Source organism: Manis javanica, chromosome 2 (assembly GCF_040802235.1).
Source record: "Manis javanica isolate MJ-LG chromosome 2, MJ_LKY, whole genome shotgun sequence".
In the NCBI taxonomy this organism is placed as follows: Eukaryota; Metazoa; Chordata; class Mammalia; order Pholidota; family Manidae; genus Manis; species Manis javanica.
The window spans coordinates 117,297,978-117,315,802 of record NC_133157.1 but is presented as its reverse complement, the minus strand read 5'-3'; the positions used below and the strand labels follow the sequence as shown (position 1 = coordinate 117,315,802).

The 17,825-nt window shown below is 37.2% G+C and overlaps 1 protein-coding gene across 6 annotated transcripts in view; it reads right to left on the bottom strand.

Annotated features, from left to right (window-relative positions):
• Window positions 1-6,614: 6,614 nt before the first annotated feature.
• LOC108408551 (serine/threonine-protein kinase TAO1-like) overlaps window positions 6,615-17,825 on the bottom strand; it is a 581,472-nt gene continuing 570,261 nt past the window's right edge. For all 6 annotated transcript variants that reach the window (XM_073229189.1, XM_073229187.1, XM_073229186.1 and 3 more), the window contains 2 exons: window positions 15,480-15,662; window positions 6,615-10,350 (listed from right to left, as the gene is read on the bottom strand). In XM_073229189.1, the coding sequence (XP_073085290.1) occupies window positions 10,024-10,350; window positions 15,480-15,662 (510 nt within the window). In that variant the 3' untranslated portion in view covers window positions 6,615-10,023. The remainder of the gene's footprint in view (window positions 10,351-15,479; window positions 15,663-17,825) is intronic.

The following is a 17,825-nucleotide window of genomic DNA, read 5'->3' as shown; positions in this document are numbered from 1 at the left end:
AATTAGTTCAACCATTGTGGAAAGCAGTATGGAGGTTCCTCAAAATGCTCAAAACAGACCTACCATTTGACCCAGGAATTCCACTCCTAGGAATTTACCCTAAGAATGCAGCAATCAAGTTTGAGAAAGACAGATGCACCCCTATGTTTATCGCAGCACTATTTACAATAGCCAAGAAATGGAAGCAACCTAAGTGTCCATCGGTAGATGAATGGATAAAGAAGATGTGGTACATATACACAATGGAATACTACTCAGCCATAAGAAGAGGGCAAATCCTACCATTTGCAGCAACATGGATGGACCTGGAGGGTATTACGCTCAGTGAAATAAGCCAAGTGGAGAAAGACAAATACCAAATGATTTCACTCATATGTGGAGTATAAGAACAAAGGAAAAACTGAAGGAACAAAACAGCAGCAGAATCACAGAACCCATGAATGGACTAACAGTTACCAAAGGGAAAGGGACTGGGGAGAATGGGTGGGTAGGGAGGGATAAGGGGGGGAAGAAGAAAGGGGGTATTATGATTAGCATGCATAATGTGGGGAGTGGGAGAAAGGGGAGGGCTATGCAACACAGAGAAGACAAGTAGTGACTCTACAACATTTTGCTATGCTGATGGACAGTGACTGTAATGGGGTTTGTAGGGGGGACTTGGTGTAGGGGAGAGCCTAGTAAACATATTCTTCATGTAATTGTAGATTAATGAAAAAAAAGGGGATTACTCCCTGATAGGATAAAACTAACTGCAAATCAATGATTAATGCATATCCTTAATTTTGATCTTTTAAAGGGTGTCGCATGATCAGCTATGGAAGTACATTTTTCTGATATTCCTTTCTCTTAAAAAAAAAAAGTTCCTCCCTCCTACACTGCTGGTGGGAATGTAAATTAGTTCAACCATTGTGGAAAGCAGTATGGAGGTGCATCAAAATGCTCAAAACAGACCTACCATTTGACCCAGGAATTCCACTCCTAGGAATTTACCCTAAGAACGCAGCAATCAAGTTTGAGAAAGACAGATGCACTCCTATGTTTATCGCAGCACTATTTACAATAGCCAAGAATTGGAAGCAACCTAAATGTCCATCTGTAGATGAATGGATAAAGAAGATGTGGTACATATACACAATGGAATACTACTCAGCCATAAGAAGTGGAAAAATCCAACCATTTGCAGCAACATGGATGGAGCTGGAGAGTATTATGCTCAGTGAAATAAGCCAAGCGGAGAAAGAGAAATACCAAATGATTTCACTCATCTGAGGAGTATAGGAACAAAGGAAAAACTGAAGGAACAAAACAGCAGCAGAATTACAGAACCCAAAAATGGACTAACAGGTACCAAAGGGAAAGGAACTGGGGAGGATGGGTGGGCAGGGAGGGATAAGGGGGGGAAGAAGAAGGGGGGTATTAAGATTAGCATGCATGGGGGGGAGGGAGAAAGGGGAGGGTGGGCTGCACAACACAGAGAGGACAAGTAGTGACTCTACCACATTTTGCTAAGCTGATGGACAGTAACCGTAATGTGGTTGTTAGGGGGGACCTGATATAGGGGAGAGCATAGTAAACATAGTATTCTTCAGGTAAGTGTAGATTAAAAATTTAAAAAAAAAAAGAAAGAAAGAAAGAAAAGGGGGATTACTCCTTAACAGGATAAAACTATTGGTAAATCAAAGATCAACGCATGCTTTAAATATCCTTAATGTTGATCACTTAAAGGGTGTCAGATGATCAGCTATGGAGGTACTCTTTTCTGATAATATTCCTTTCTCTTAATTAAAAAAAAAAAAAGAAAGCAGTTACTGTGTGCTGACCTCCAATGAGTTCTGCACAGTGGTATAGAGGGCATGTCAAAGTGTGGGCAAAGGGTCTGTTTGTTTCTACGCAGAAGATCAAGGCCTAGCTTGGCTACCCAGAAAATGAACTAAGATACGATATGAGGAGGAGCTTCCGGCATCAGCACTCTCTGGAGGACTCGTGCCAGGGGATGATCATCAAAAAGCCTCCACAGGGATCTGGACGATGCTGCGGTTGTGGCTGCATCCAGCCCACCGTCTCCTGGACTTGCCATAAGAAGGAGGAGGGAGATGTCTAGGCTGGCATGTGCATACAGTGAGACAACGAATTTGACTGGATCTGTACTGTTGGAACTCAACCAGGAGTTGGGAGGGGTGCAAGTTGTAGCACCCCAAAATCTCATGACTATAGACTATCTATGGTTAAAAGAACATATAGGATGTGAACAGATCCCAGAAATGGGCTGCTTTAATTTGTCTGATGGTTCAAGTACAGTTGGACAATATCCATCATATCATAGATAAATTTTCACAAATGCCTAGGGTGCCTAAATGGTTTTCTTGGCTTCACTGGAGATGGCTGGTAATTATAGATTTGCTTTGTTTATGTCACCGTATTCCTATTATGTTAATATGTGTGTGCAAATTAGTTAGTAGTTTAAAACCTATACATACTTAAGGTACTATACAAGAAGATATGTCAAAGAAATAATCAATCCTCCCAAGTTTCCTTCATATGCTACATCTATAGCTTTTCTTCTTTCTTCCTAATTACAAACCTTAAATAGAATTCGTGCCTCATATCGAATTTACCGAGTATCATAATTCCTCCAGGTGGTAAAGATACCTCGAGACAAGTGCTGGGCATAGAAGCCACAGGGCATAAATCTGCAAAGAAGTAAAAAGCTAACCTTTGCAAACAATATGGCTTCTCTCTCACTTACCAACTTTACATTTCCCTGTATGGCCCCGGAAGATGACTGGTTAGCCAGAGACGGGTAAGATTCCTCAAGGGAGGAACAACCTAAGACAGGCACAGTCGCAGGGGGGCCATCAGGTGAGAATTTGGGGATCAACAGAGGTGAGGCTCAGAACCTCACCCCCCTGCTTTGAGAGAAATCTTCTGCATCCGTGGATGTCTTGCTGCCCTTGTCTAGCCTGGATTAATACTTAGTCCATAGGCACACACCTGATCATCTGATCATCTATATTTGCCTTCTTACAGCACTAAACTATGTTTTCTACCTTTATCTTGCATCTACCTACCACTTCAGCATTTTATTAAAAATAAAAATAATAATAATAATAGGAGAAATGTGGGATCAACATATAAATCAAGTACAAAAATCAAATGAATATTCATATTTGACCTGATGGTTTATAGGTCATATTGCATGATCAAAACCGAAAGTTTCTGTGATGAATGCCCTTGTACTGTTCACCATGTAAGAATTTATTCACTCTGTAAGAATTCGTTCACCATGTAAGAACTTGTTCGTTATGCTTCAGAAGATTGGAGACTGACGAGAATTAGGCTTGAGATGGATTAATGATTGTACATTGAGCATTGACCCCCCTATACTGAATTTTATTGTTGTTAACAACCATTTGATCAATAAATATGAGAGAAGCCCTCTCAAAAAAAAAAAAAAAAAAAAAAAAAAGTTCCTGTGTGGTGATCTCCAATAGGTTCTTCACAATGGTATAAAGATCATATCAAAGTGTGGGCAAAGGGTTTGTTTGTGTTTTTACAGAGGATCAGAGCCTAATTTGGCTACCCAGAAAACGAATTAAGATATGAAGAACTTCCAACATCAACATCCTCTGAGTCATTCCAGAAGATGATCATCAAAAAACTTCAACAAAGATCCTGGTGCTGTTGCAGTTATAGCTGCATTCATCCCACCGGTTCCTGGACTTGCCATTGGAATGAAGGAGATATCTAAGCTGGCCTGTGCATATAGTAAAACAACAAATTTGACTGGATCTATACTGTCGGAACTCAACCAAGAATTAGGAGAAGTGCAAGTTGCAGTGCTCCAAAATCGTGCGACTGTAGACTATCTACTGTTAAAAGAACATATTGGATGTGAACAGTTCCCAGGAATGTGCTGTTTTAATTTGTCTGATTTTTCTCAAACTATTGAAATTCAGTTAGACAATATCTGTCATATCATTGATAAGTTTTCACAAATGCGTAGGGTACCTAACTGGATTTCTTGGTTTCACTGGATATGGCTGGTAATCGTAGGTCTGCTTTGGTTATCTAACTGTACTCCTATTCTGTTAATGTGTGTACACAATTTAATTAGTTTGTTAAAACCTATACATGCTTATGTTACTCTACAAGACGATATGTCAAAAAAAATAATCTTCCCATGTTTTCTTCCATCTGCTACTTCTATACCTTCTTCTTCCTTCCTAATTACAACCCTTTAGTAGAATTCGTGCCTCATATCGAAAATTACCGAGTATCATAATTCTTCCAAGTGGTAAAGATACCTCAAGACAAATGCTGGGCATAGAAGTCACAGGGCATAAATCTGCAAAGAAGTAAAAATCTAACTTTTCAAAGAATATTGCTTCTCTCTCACTTACCAACTATACATTTCCCTGTATGGCCCCGGAAGATGACTGGTTAGCCAGAGACGGGTAAGATTCCTCAAGGGAGGAACAACCTAAGACAGGCACAGTCGCAGGGAGGCCATCAGGTGAGAAATTGGGGATCAACTGAGGTGAGGCTTAGAACCTGTTTTGAGAGGAATCTGCATCCATGGATGTTTTGTTGCCCTTGTCTAGCTTGGATTAATACTTAGTCTATAGGCACAGACATGATCATCTACATTTGCCCTCTTACAGCACTAAATTATGTTTTCTACCTTTATCTTGCATCTACCTACCACTTCAGCAGTTTATTAAAAATAATAAGGGAGAAATGTGGGATTCACATATAAATCAAGTATAAAAATCAAATGAATAATATCTGACTTGATTGTTTATAGTTCATGATGCATGATCAAAACCAAAAGTTTCTGTGATATGACTGCCCTTGCACTGTTCACCATGTAAGAACTTATTCACTATGTAAGACCTTGTTCACCATGTAAGAACTTGTTCGTTATGCTTCAGAAGATTGGAGACTGTTGAGAATTAGGCTTGGGGTTGATGAATGATTGTGCATTGAGTCCCCTATACAGAATTTTATTAACAACCATTTGATTAATAAATATGAGAGATACCCTCTCTCAAGAAAAAAAAAAAAAAAACCAGGGAGGCATGTCATTATATAGAAATAATATAGAAAATAATCTAGATACTTGACAAGAACACTTAATCAAACCATGATTCTAAAATAAAAGATAACTTAAAAAAAAGTAGTTATATTTTTAAAAGGATAATATCCAAAATTTTTTATCTGACACTCCCATCAGTAACAAATATTCTTGAGTATGTATTGCCTCTAAATATGTATGCATATACATATTAAAAACTGCACAAGTTCTACTATTGGCCAAGTCCCTGAACCTCTCAGGCTGGTCAGATTTTTTAAATGCCTGATACAGTACCTGGTACAGAGCAAGTGCTCAACTGATGCTAAGTCGTTTTCTGCATATTGGTCAAAATCAATGTAAAGAACCATCCCAAGGTGAATTTAAGGTTTCATCTCAAGACTCAGAGACCCACACTCCCCTTCTGTGGTCCCTGTGTTATTACTACATAAGAATATGTGATCCTTTATAATGATGACTTGTCAGTGCATAAACATACCTTGTTTTCATTAAAGGCTAGTCATTCACTGGTGTCATTAGGTAATATATCTTTCATTGTACATATGGTTAAGATCAGGCATGTCACAGGAAGCGTGTCACTATTCCATGTAATTGCCAGATCTTTAAATAAAACAAAGCTTTTAAATATCCTAGAAATGTATCTGTACCTGACTATAGTTGTTTTCACGAATTAGTCTGCTGCGGTAACTTGAGAATCAAATTAACACTAGAACTGAGGAAGAAACATCAGTATGTATACCCTGAAAATATGTATTTAACCTTGCGAGCATTATTCTCAAGAATTGCATGCCTGCCTTGGTCTGTCTGAAGAAAGAATCTGCGGTGCTGCATTCATAAAAGTTTTTGTTGTAAATGTAACTATTGCTCTCCACCTGGGAAGGATTATTCCTTAGTGTTCTGAGTACTGGCAATGTCTTACACAGTGGGCATTAAATAATTCAGAATTTCCAAAACCTATGTTGGGTAAATCAGGATAACTTGTTTTGGTATCCTGATCTAAGTAGAAATCTCCCAGTCATCACAAGAACACAAATGTGGGATATGGGGGGTCTGTCTGACCAGTTTAACTTTAGAATAAACTGCCAATCCTTCTTCCAAAGTCGTTGTACCATATTACACACCCATCAGCATTTGTCAATGTCCATCTTTGAATATTTTAATGGGTATACATGACATCTCATAGTTAATTTGCCTTCCTTGATGTGTACTTTTTCATGTGCTTTTTGGCATTTATATCTTTCTGGGTTAAGTGTCTGTTCAAGTCTTCCACTTGTTTTAAAATTAGGTTGATTGCTTTTCTCTCACAGTGTCATAGCAATTATATATTATGGATATAAATCCTTTCTTAAATTTATGTATTGTGTATTTTTTCTCAAGAACTATGACTTACCTCTTCATTTTCTTACTAATGACTTTAATGAGCAGAAGTTTTTAATGCTGATGATGTCCAATGTATCCATTTCTTCCTTCACAATTAGTCCTTTTTTCCTACTCCAAATGAGGCCAATTTAATACACAAAAGTCAGACAAAATACATTTATTTAATAAACAAAATACATTGGTGAGGGGATACAGGTGTGTTTCCATAATAATTTGTTTTAGCATATGCTGCCTGCTGTGAGTGGCTCATAAGAACCTGGGGTATAAAGAGAAAGGCTTTAGATCTTTTCAAAAATTTCTTAGGATAGAGTTGTCCAAAAGTGATGACTCAAGCCACGATGCTGAATTGTTTTTGCAGTTTTCAGAAAATACCCATCTAACCAGTTTCTTTTTACGACGTGCACTGTATGTGTGCATGTCTGTGCTTATTTGATAAACACACATACACACCAATTCCCCTTTACATAAAATTTCCCCAAAAGTTAAAAACAAAACAAAACACAAAACATGACAGCTAAATATTATGACATCCGGAATAGTAAACAAAACAGAACGCTTTACAAAAATGAATAAAATATACCATATGTACTCAGCTTCCACATGGTAGTACCCAAGTGAGGAGGCTGCTTGTGATGATGTCTATAGGGAGTTTCTTTTGGTGGACTGTTCCAGTGTAATTACCATTCTCAATTATTTTGATTTGGTTGTTGATCCATTGATTATTTAGGAGCATGTTGTTAAGCCTCCATGTGTTTGTCAGCCTTTTTGCTTGCTTTGTGCAATTTATTCCTAGTTTTATGCCTTTGTGGTCTGAGAAGTTGGTTGGTAGAATTTCAATCTTTTTGCATTTACTGAGGCTCTTTTTGTGGCCTATATGTGGTCTATTCTGGAGAATGTTCCATGTGCACTTGAAAAGAATGTGTATCCTGTTGCTTTTGTATGTAGAGTTCTGTAGGTGTCTATTAGGTCCATCTGTTCTAGTGTGTTGTTCAGTGCCTCTGTGTCCTTACATGTTTTCTGTCTGGTGGATCTATCCTTTGGAGTGAGTGGTGTGTTGAAGTCTCCTAAAATGAATGCACTGCATTTTTTTTCCTCCTTTAATTCTGTTAGTATCTGTTTCACATGTTGGTGCTCCTATGTTGGGTGCATAGATATTTATAATGGTTATATTCTCTTGTTGGACTGAGCCCTTTATCATTATATAATGTCCTTCTTTATCTCTTGTGACTTTCTTTGTTTTGAAGTCTATTTGTCTGATACTAGTACTGAAACACCTGCTTTTTTCTCCTTGTTTGCATGAAATATCTTTCTCCATCCCTTGACTTTTAGTCTGTGCATGTCTTTGGGTTTGAGGTGAGTCTCTTGTAAGTAGCATATAGATGGGTCTTGCTTTTTTATCCATTCTATTACTCTGTGTCTTTTGATTGGTGCATTCAGTCCATTTACATTTAGGGTGATTATTGAAAGATATGTACTTATTGCCATTGCAGGCTTTAGGTTTTGGTTACCAAAGGTTCAAGGTTAGCTTCTTTACTATCTTACTGTCTAATTTCACTCACTTATTAAGCTATTATAAACATGATCTGATGATTCTTTATTTCTCTCCCTTCTTATTCCTCCTCCTCCATTCTTTGTATGTTAGGTGTTTTTTTTTTTTTTTTTTGTGTGTGTGTGTGTGCTCTTTTGTGTTTCCTTTGACTGCTTTTGTGGGTAGTTGATTTTATTTTTTGCTTTTAGTTAGTATTTGACTGGTCCGCTTTCTTTGCTGTGATTTTTTTCTCTGGTGACATCTGTTTAGCCTTAGGAGTGCTTCCATCTAGAGCAGTCCCTCTAAAATAACCTGGAGAGGTGGTTTGTGGGAGGCAAATTCCCTCAACTTTTGCCTGTCTTGGAATTGTTTAATCCCTCCTTCATATTTAAATGATAGTCGTGCTGGATACAGTATTCTTGGTTCAAGGCCCTTCTGTTTCATTGCATTAAATATATCATGCCATTCTCTTCTGGCCTGTAAGGTTTCTGTTGAGAAGTCGGATGATAACCTGATGGGTTTTCCTTTGTAGGTGACCTTTTTTCTCTCTCTGGCTGCCTTTAATACTCTTTCCTTGTCTTTGATCTTTGCCATTTTAATTATTATGTATCTTGGTGTTGTCTTCCTTGGGTCCCTTGTGTTGGGAGCTCTGTGTGCTTCCATGGTCTGAGAGGCTATTTCCTCTCCCAGTTTGGGGAAGTTTTCAGCAATTATTTCTTCAAAGACACTTTCAATCCCTTTTTCTCTCTCTTCTTCTGGTACCCCTATAATGTGGATATTGTTCTGTTTTGATTGATCACACAGTTCTCTCAATATTCTTTCATTCCTGGAGATCCTTTTATCTCTCTCTGCATCAGCTTCTCTGCGTTCCTGTTCACTGATTTCTATTCCATTAATGACCTCTTGCATCTCGTCCCTTCCGCTTTTAAGTCCTTCCAGAGATTGTTTTATTTCTGTATTCTCTCTCCTTAGCTCTTGCATATTTCTCTGCAAGTTCATCAGCATGGTTATGACCTTTATTTTGAATTCTTTTTCAGGAAGATTGGTTAAATCTATCTCCTCAGATTCCCTCTCAGGGGAGGATGTCTGGGTTAGTCTGGTGTGTAGGAAATTCTTCTGCCTTTTCATGGTGATAGAGGTAGTCATAGGCAGTTGGCATATGTGTCAGCTGGGATATTAAAGTCCCTTTCCACTTGCTCCTGGCCTTCCTTTCCTGGGAGAACGGTGACCCCTAGTGGCTTTTACTGGGCAGCTGCATGAAGACGGGGTCTCTGATTCTTGCCCCACTACTGTGGAGTAAGTTCCGCACGGTTGCTGTGGGCATGGCCACTTTTAGGCTGCTGCTCTGCTCTGGAGGGGCTGCACCAGAGGGGGAACAGGCGGGAGGCTGTTTATCACTGTGAGGGGCCTCCAAGCTGCATTGTTGCCCAGGGGGTCGGGGTGCCTGGAGTTCCCCAGGATTCCCAGCTGCTGGGCTGTGTGTGCCGGGATGCCTCTGTCCAGCTGTGAGGCCCCTGTCCCTTTAAGACCTTCCAAAAGCACTCACTTTTCTTTTGTCCCAGGTCCTAGTATCCAGCACACCACGCACTGTGTGTCCGTGCTCTGGTGCGGATGGCTAGGGCTGGGTATTTAGCAGTCCTGGGCTTCCTCTCCCTCCCTGCTCTGACTCCTCTTCTCCCGCCAGGAGCTGGGGTAGGGGGCGCTCGGATCCTGCCAGGCTGTGGCTTCTATCTTACCCCCTTTGTGAGGCACTGGGTTCTCGCAGATGTAGATGTAGCCTGGCTGTTCTACTGTATCTTCTGGTCTCTCTTTTAGGAATGGTTGTATTTGTTGTATTTTCAAAAATACATGTTTTTGGGAGGAGATTTCTGCTGTCCTACTCATGCCACCATCTTGGCTCCTCCTTGCCATTCTCAGTTATTAAGTTACGTGTAAGACATGCATGACCCATTGGGTATTTGTCAGGTGACACTGGTGCTTCTGTTCATGCCCTGTTCCATCCATCCCCCGGCAGCTGTCCGCCTCAGAACCCGAAGGCTATTGCGAACTCCCAAACTGCTACCTCAGGGTACCCCATGCATTGGCTCAGAAGGGTGACCTGCATGGCTGGGGACCCACCTTGCACTGGATGGCCCCAGGCTTGTGGTAGGCCACCTATGGGATGCCCCCTGTGAGGAGCTCCGGGGGAGCTGTGGCTGAATGCTTCAGGGGCAAGGTTAGAATGGATGTTTCTAAAACCTAGTCCCTCGCTTTCAGATTTGAATGCTTTCATCTCTTTTGCTCGACGCTCCAGCAGGCTTCGTATTCCTTCAGTGCACTCATTCTGCAAGATCAGTATCTCTTCTTCCATCTGTTGTGGGTTGGTGGGGGAAGCAAAAAGAAAGTGCATTTATTTTAAAAAGTCTATAAACTACAGAAACAATAATTATTCTGGTTTAAAGTGAATCATAAAAATGTCCACTCTGGCTATTTTAAAGGATGTACATTTAAAAATCAAAGAGATGTACTGTAGGAATCATATATAACTTATATTGTTAAAATGTGTAAAATGAAGTTCTTAAAAGCAAAGGTAATAATCTCTATTGAAATAATAAATCAAGGCAATTATCATCAATGGCTACCAAATCCATTAGGTAAAAAGATTGAAAAAGAAAATGTGTAAGGAGAATCTAGCCTTATTAGATACACCATAAGGTCACTCTAATATAAATATGGTATTGGTGTAGGAACCAGTAATTAGTAAAATAGAAACAGAATGAAGTTTGTAAGTTTTAATGCAGGACAAAAGCACTAATTAATTTAATGGGAAAAACAACACAGGCACAAGTGGCTAACCATCTGGAAGAAAATAAAAATGGAACGTCATCTGATACCATATTCCAGAAAGATCAGAGCATTAAGTGAAAAACAAACAAAAACTATAAAGTTTCTATTAGAAAGGAGACTCTATGTACTTACAAATCAGTGGTTGGGTAGCCATCATAATCAGTTTTGGACAACTCAAAGGTTTACAAATATATATAGCTGACTATGAATAGTTTTTAGTGTGAAAAAATACACAATAAAGTCAATGACAATGGGAAGAAGTTGATGGAGAAATTGTTAATGAATGAGAATATCTGAGCCCATTCATCAAATATGACTTCCAAATGGGACAACTGGACATTATATAGCTTTTGATGTGATGCAAAAGGAAGTGTAACACAGTAACCCTTATGAAAATTCCTCACAAAAATTTTTAAAAGGAAAAAAAATTTGAAGTAAATATAATCATGCCCCTAGATCTAATTACCAGTTTACAGGAAATGTAAAGAAAAGAGGAATACGTTAAATGACACCATGAGGGTCGAATCAGCCAAATTCAAATGCGAGAATTCCTACAAAGCAAATGACCCAGTCCACAATAATAAGAAAAGGGCACAGGAGACTAAAAGGCTTAAAAGACAATCAAATGCGATGTCTACGCCATGTTTGGGCCCCAACTAAATAAACCAAGAAGACCTTTTTTTAGATACAAAGGGAAATCTAAGTATGGACTGAGTATTAGGTAATCTTAAACATGTATTATAATTTTGTTAATTAACACAATGGAATTATGGCTATGTTGAAGTAAAAGAGTCCTTATTTCCTTATCTGTGTTAGGAGTGAAATGATTCAATGCTGGGATTTGCTTTAAAATATTTCAGATACTCTGCCCCCTATTCTGCTCCCCTAAAAAGCTGCATGTGGAGTCGGGAAACAGATGAAATATAAGCAAGATACTGATAACTGTTGAAGTTGGGTAATGAGTATTTGGGGACTTCATTGTACTAGTTCTTAATAATTTCACTAATACTTTTTGTGTATGTTTGAAAATTTCCATAATACAAAGTTTTTAAAAAATAGGAAATAAAGAGTATTTGTAAAGAAGTATTAAATTAGGTTTCAAGATACTTGAGGACTTAAGCCAATACTCATTGTTCTCTACTCAGAAATCTAGCTCAACAAATGTGCTTAATTTTTATGTATCTTTTTTTTTACTAAGTTATCATTGATATACAATCTTATGAAGGTTTCACATGAGCAACATTGTGGTTACAACATTTACCCATATTATCAAGTCCCCTCTTATGTATCATTTTTTAAAGTGCCCTTTTAAAAACACACAATTTAGCATGGAAACACATGCAAATAAAAAACTGCCACATAATATGATAAGATGTAATAACAGATTTATAAAGTAAAGCAGAAATACAAAGGGATGGCGTACTTCACTCTATAGGGGAAGAGGAGTAGGGCAAAGAAGTCTTCTCAGAGAAGGTGACAGAAACTGGATTCGGAAGGAAAAGCACAAGTTTACCAGAAGACAAGGGAAGGGGAAGATATTTTCAGCAGGGGGAATATGGGCAAAGGTATGCAAAATGATAAAATGTGTCTGGGGGATTACAAATAGGCCAGAATGGACTTTGGTAGGGTGAGTTTGAAAATTATTAAGCTCTAAGTACTAAAGTGTTACAAAGGTTTAGAGAGGGCACTTCCTAATGAAGGTTGAAAGAGAACCTAGATTGGACACAGTGCTTCTTCTAAGGGAAAGATATCAAATTGTTAACTGGTGATTTCTGAGTGGTGAGATTAAAGACATTTTAATTTCTATTTGTTTCTCTATAATTGCCAAGTTTAAAAAATTATGTATTTGTAAAATAACTTTTCCACTCTTTTAATATCTACATATAAAATACCCAATTCATATAGAATTAAATTTATATATCTGTAAGGATTCAAATAAGTTCAAATTTTTCTTTTATATCTTTTCTATTTTAAAATTTCAAAAATCCATTTATTAACAACATTTCATTCAAAGGTCCTAATAAAGGATAGGCTTGTACTGAGTATTTAACTAATTTGAATGCCCTGTATATTATCTGAAGGAAACTCATGATAAAAATATTACACACATTAATGCTTATCCACTTTTATCCAGTAAGCACAGCTTCAATTTTGTTTGCTGAATTAGTTTTGTCATTTAAGAAACTCAGCATATTTTTCAATAAAAATTAAAACTAAGATTTGTGATAGGTTATATTAACTCCCATTTCTTTGAAAATATCTTATTTATTACTGTAAATAAGAAAGGTGGTTTCACTGGATATAAGACTTCTGAGACTTCTCTCCTAACCTATCTTCTCTGAAATCAAATGTGTGAATATTTTCAGTTCGGAAGGTCCTGTAAGATATTCCAATTGTCAATTCTTTTTTAAAAACTACCAACCATTTTGTTGATATTAAGTGAAATATTCAGGGGAAATTAAAGGAAATGTTAAGACAAAGAAAAGCCCATTTATACTTTGGAAATACTGCCACTTTCTATGCATGTATGAAATTCACATAGAATTTAACATTTATAGTTATGTTGTCATTTTGCTGAAACTTAAATGTAAATGAAGCACGTTTTTTTTTCAGATGACTGTTTCTTATCTGTACAACCGGTAGGCACAAAGTACAGAAAATATGGATGTTACGATGTTGTCAAATCATACCATGGGTATATCACTGTCTTGGTAGTTGCCAACTGACTGACCCCAAACTGCTTTATAGTCATGCACTTCACTTGAAATATAAACATAAGCCCTAAAAATCAAGCAGCAACTCAAAGCACTGTAGATTTATTCCACTGTTTTATTATTTTTAATACTAAATAATCTTATGTATGTCTATTATCAAATACAAACCACCACAACCAATCTACCATATTAATATAGCCATTATAAGTATTAGCTCAACTCACTTTAAGTGTGATTTGTCTTTATTTTATTCAACACCTCATAAGCATTTTTCCACATTAATGCTATCTTTATAGCCATTATTTAAATGGTTGAGTAAGATTTAATTAAGTGGCTTGGTCATAAGCACTTAATTATTTTAGATGGTTAGGTGTTTTAAACCATTATAAACTATGCCATAATTAACATATTTATGCATATTGCTTTTCCTGTATTCAGGATTTCTTTCCTCTAAATTCTTTGCTTAACATTTTCAAAGATCAATATATACTTCCAAATTGCTTTCCAGAATGCATTAACAATGTATGAGAGTGCCACTGCACTTCTGGCAATGGAATTAGCCCTATGCCAACATTTTACCTGGTTTTGTAGAACATAAAGGCCTTAGTTCATATATTGAAATAAGACTACACCTAAGATACTAATTAGCATTCTTGGAGCCACTAGGTGGAGCTAAAAATACAAATAAAACAGTACCAATATTTCTCTCATAACACTGTTACTGAAATACTATAGGTTCTCTTTTAGTGATGATTTTGTAGCATAAGAGATGGAACTTTAGATTATATTTTAAATATGCAAGTTGAAATCAGGCAGATTTAGGAATTCTGTACATGGGACAACTACATTTTTCTAAAAATTTATATGTGTTTCTGTCTTCCCATCTTGAATGAGAAGCACAATTGAGATAATTTTTAGAGGCAAGTAACTCTTAAAGGAGCCAGTAATAAAGACAGCTGTGCCAGAGAAATAGCAACACCTTATTTAGGTGGAGTTTTTAAGAACATATTTTTTTAAATAGAAATGAGGTATTCTATTTTTATCACAAGAACTATAAAAAGTAGAGGAAAATCTATGGGCCAATTAATGGTCCAGAAGCAATGACAATTTTTAATAGACAAAACCATTAGGCACGTGTTAACTTACAATGGACCTAAGACCATGCCAGCTGCTGGGAACTTATGGCTCAGGAATTCTGGAACACAGCATTCAATCCTGGATACAAGTGATATTCTACTACTACTCAGAACAAATGCCTTTCCTCTCTTTCTTTCTCAAAAGCTTCTACCCTTCGTTCTTTCTCCAACACACACACACACATACTGCCTCAGTACCTTAAAGGACACAAGTGAATTTAGGGATTCTAGTTCTAATATATATGACAAAGAATAAGTAAAATAAATAAAGCTACATCCAAAAATAATATTTTCAGCCTGATTCTTCATCTGTGTAAAACTGGTTTTACCTTCTCTTTTCTAGTAATGCATCAATCTGTACAGTTTCAGACCAGGGATGAATGAATAAAGTATATTCCTGATCCCTTTTCCTTGTCTCTCTCAAGCAATTACTGAAGTTTCTTCCTTCACTATCCAAGTTTCTCTCCAATTTCTTTAGGTACAACTAGGTACACAAAAGAAGTGAGGAAGACGGAGCCAGAGCTATCCTTTTACAATTCAACTGTCTTCACATAACTCCACATCATTCCTCTAGCAATTACTACTTAAGTATATTCCTTTAATATATCACACTCATTAATTTTAAGGTTCATTAGTGAATCAGTAATTTTAAAGAAAAAGAAAACACTACGAAAACTAGAATTAAGGAAATATGGTATTGTGAAAACAATCTAATGTCACCTCTGTCATCACGAAAATATATTTATGAAATGATTTTGATGAAAGCAAATACTGGCACAATTACTTTTTTCTATTACGTATACCTTTTGTTTTAAGAGTGCCTTGCGGAGGGAGACCCTCTGCTCAAGCTCCCGAAGCTCTTGAGCATGTTGTGCCTCAGCCTGCATTTTGATCTTGCTCTGAAGTTCAGTCAACAGCTCGAGTTCCTGCTGCAGCTGCATTTTCAAAGCCTGGCACTCTGCCTCCTGTGCTTCATCCAAATGCGGCTGAAAGAAAGAAAACAGATATATCCTCCTGTGAGCTATCTTTTCATGACCTATGGAAAGGAGGAGGTGTAAGTTAAGACAGACTACTCTGCTATAGGGCACAACTGTTCTCTTTTACATCTTGGAATAAACATCTCTGGAAAAGGAAAACACAGCAACCAATGATGGCATTATAAGAATAAAGCTATCATAAACTATTTGGATGATGCCTAAATAATCATTATTTTTTAAAGAAAAACATAGAATCTGATTGATATAAGACTGTGAATCTCTTCTCTCCAATGGAAATAACTACAGAACAGGGACAAGCATGCTACAGCTTATGGGCCAAATCTGAACAGTTACCTGATGTTTTGTTTTTCAATAGTCCACTAATTAGGAGTGGTTTTTTACATTCTGAAATGGTCACATTTTAAATGGCTATGTAAATACCCACATAATAATCTCAATTTTTCCTCCTAAAATATTTACTATCTGGCCCATTAAGAAAAAGTCTGCAAACTTACATAGCAAATATTTTGTACCTGCACTCAAATGTGACCATCTGGATAAAGTACTACTCTTTGAACACTGCTTAACAAAGTTGCTTCTCCAATCTTGATACACTGTTGGTATATGTACTAAACCTCTGCAAGGCACCAGCAGAGAGCCTATGTGGAACCTCATGTCCAAATGTATCAAAGAGAATTACATTTGCATCATGCATATTTCCAAGCAATGCTGAGAACAAGAAGAATATGATGGACCACCATGACTATTTCCCAAGGTGCAGCAGAGTTTTCATTTCCAACTTAATATTTCAGTTGTTGGGATTTTATTCAGGCAGTGGAAGGAAAGGGGCACTAAATTTGTTTTGCCTAAGTAAAATAAACTTACAGCTCGAGTGGAGAGCATTTCATTAATGTTGTGGTCATACTGCTCAGTTAAGATGGCTAAGTTTTGGGTCTGCTTCTCCTAAGGGTTTACTCTTTAGCACCATGAGCAAAAACCTGAAAGTCAGCTAACTAATCTTTCAAAGGTCAAAGAAAAGTTATGAGGCAAGAGAAGGGACAACCCTTCTTGTGGTAATGATAGAAGACATGAACTACATAAACATTTTTGAGATAAAATAATTTGAGTTCAGAAACAGAATAACTCTGGCTTTTAAATCACAGGTTAATTATTCTATGAACTCAAGTTTCAACAAAACTTAGTAAGATGAGATCTATTTTATAAGGTATACCCATCAGGCCTACAAGTAACAACACTCATTTGCTACACAAAGGCAGAACCTATAGTTGAAATTATTTACCTCAATATATATACTGCCAGATATTGAATGGTTGACTAAGTGTGCAAATGCATGTATGACCAAACACTCTTGTCAAGGAACTAGTTCACACTCATTGCTCCCATACTACAAAATCAAATATATATCCTTTTCTGCATTTTACACCAATTGAGGTACTAAGTCACAGTCATGTACCTTTATTCTGTGAAGGGTCAAGAAATGTCTAGCTAGAAAGACAAACTCTTGGTTTAGTTATGCTTAGCACTGCTCTTAAATACTGCCCTTGGTTAATAAAATTCTTCCAAGTTAGCCAGAAATGGAACAATGAAATTTAGAATTCTCTTCTGACTTTGTGTAACAGCCTCCATTCTTTAAAAAACTTTTAAATATTCAAATATATTGCCAAGAAAACTATAGTCACTCCATATCACTAGCTAATGACATAAAGGAATGCCCTGGAAAATTTTTTCAACAAGATTAATACTTTTACCAAGAACAAACTATATTCCTCAATGTTTCACTCAAGTGAAAGCAGGATAAACATGTTCCAGTTGTTTCTTAATCACTTAATACTGACAAAACATCACCTAATGGCAGATGAAGAAATGGCAGATAAACAATAGGTGTTTACCCAAGTCATTCCTCAGAAATGGTGCCCCAGTGTCTACAAACACTGTCAGCTTACCTAAGTGTGCAAACTGAAGTCCTCCTATCCCCCTTAAAGTCTTGGAGAAAGTTGGAATAGTTGCAACTATTGAAGTTGAACTACTACTTAGCAAGTACAAATTTACCTTAAAAAGTTGCAACTATTACTTATGTAAGTGAAATGACATGATGTTAAAACAGAGTCTGTTTTCTCCAAGAAGGGACTAGGGTTACCAAAGGGAAGGGGT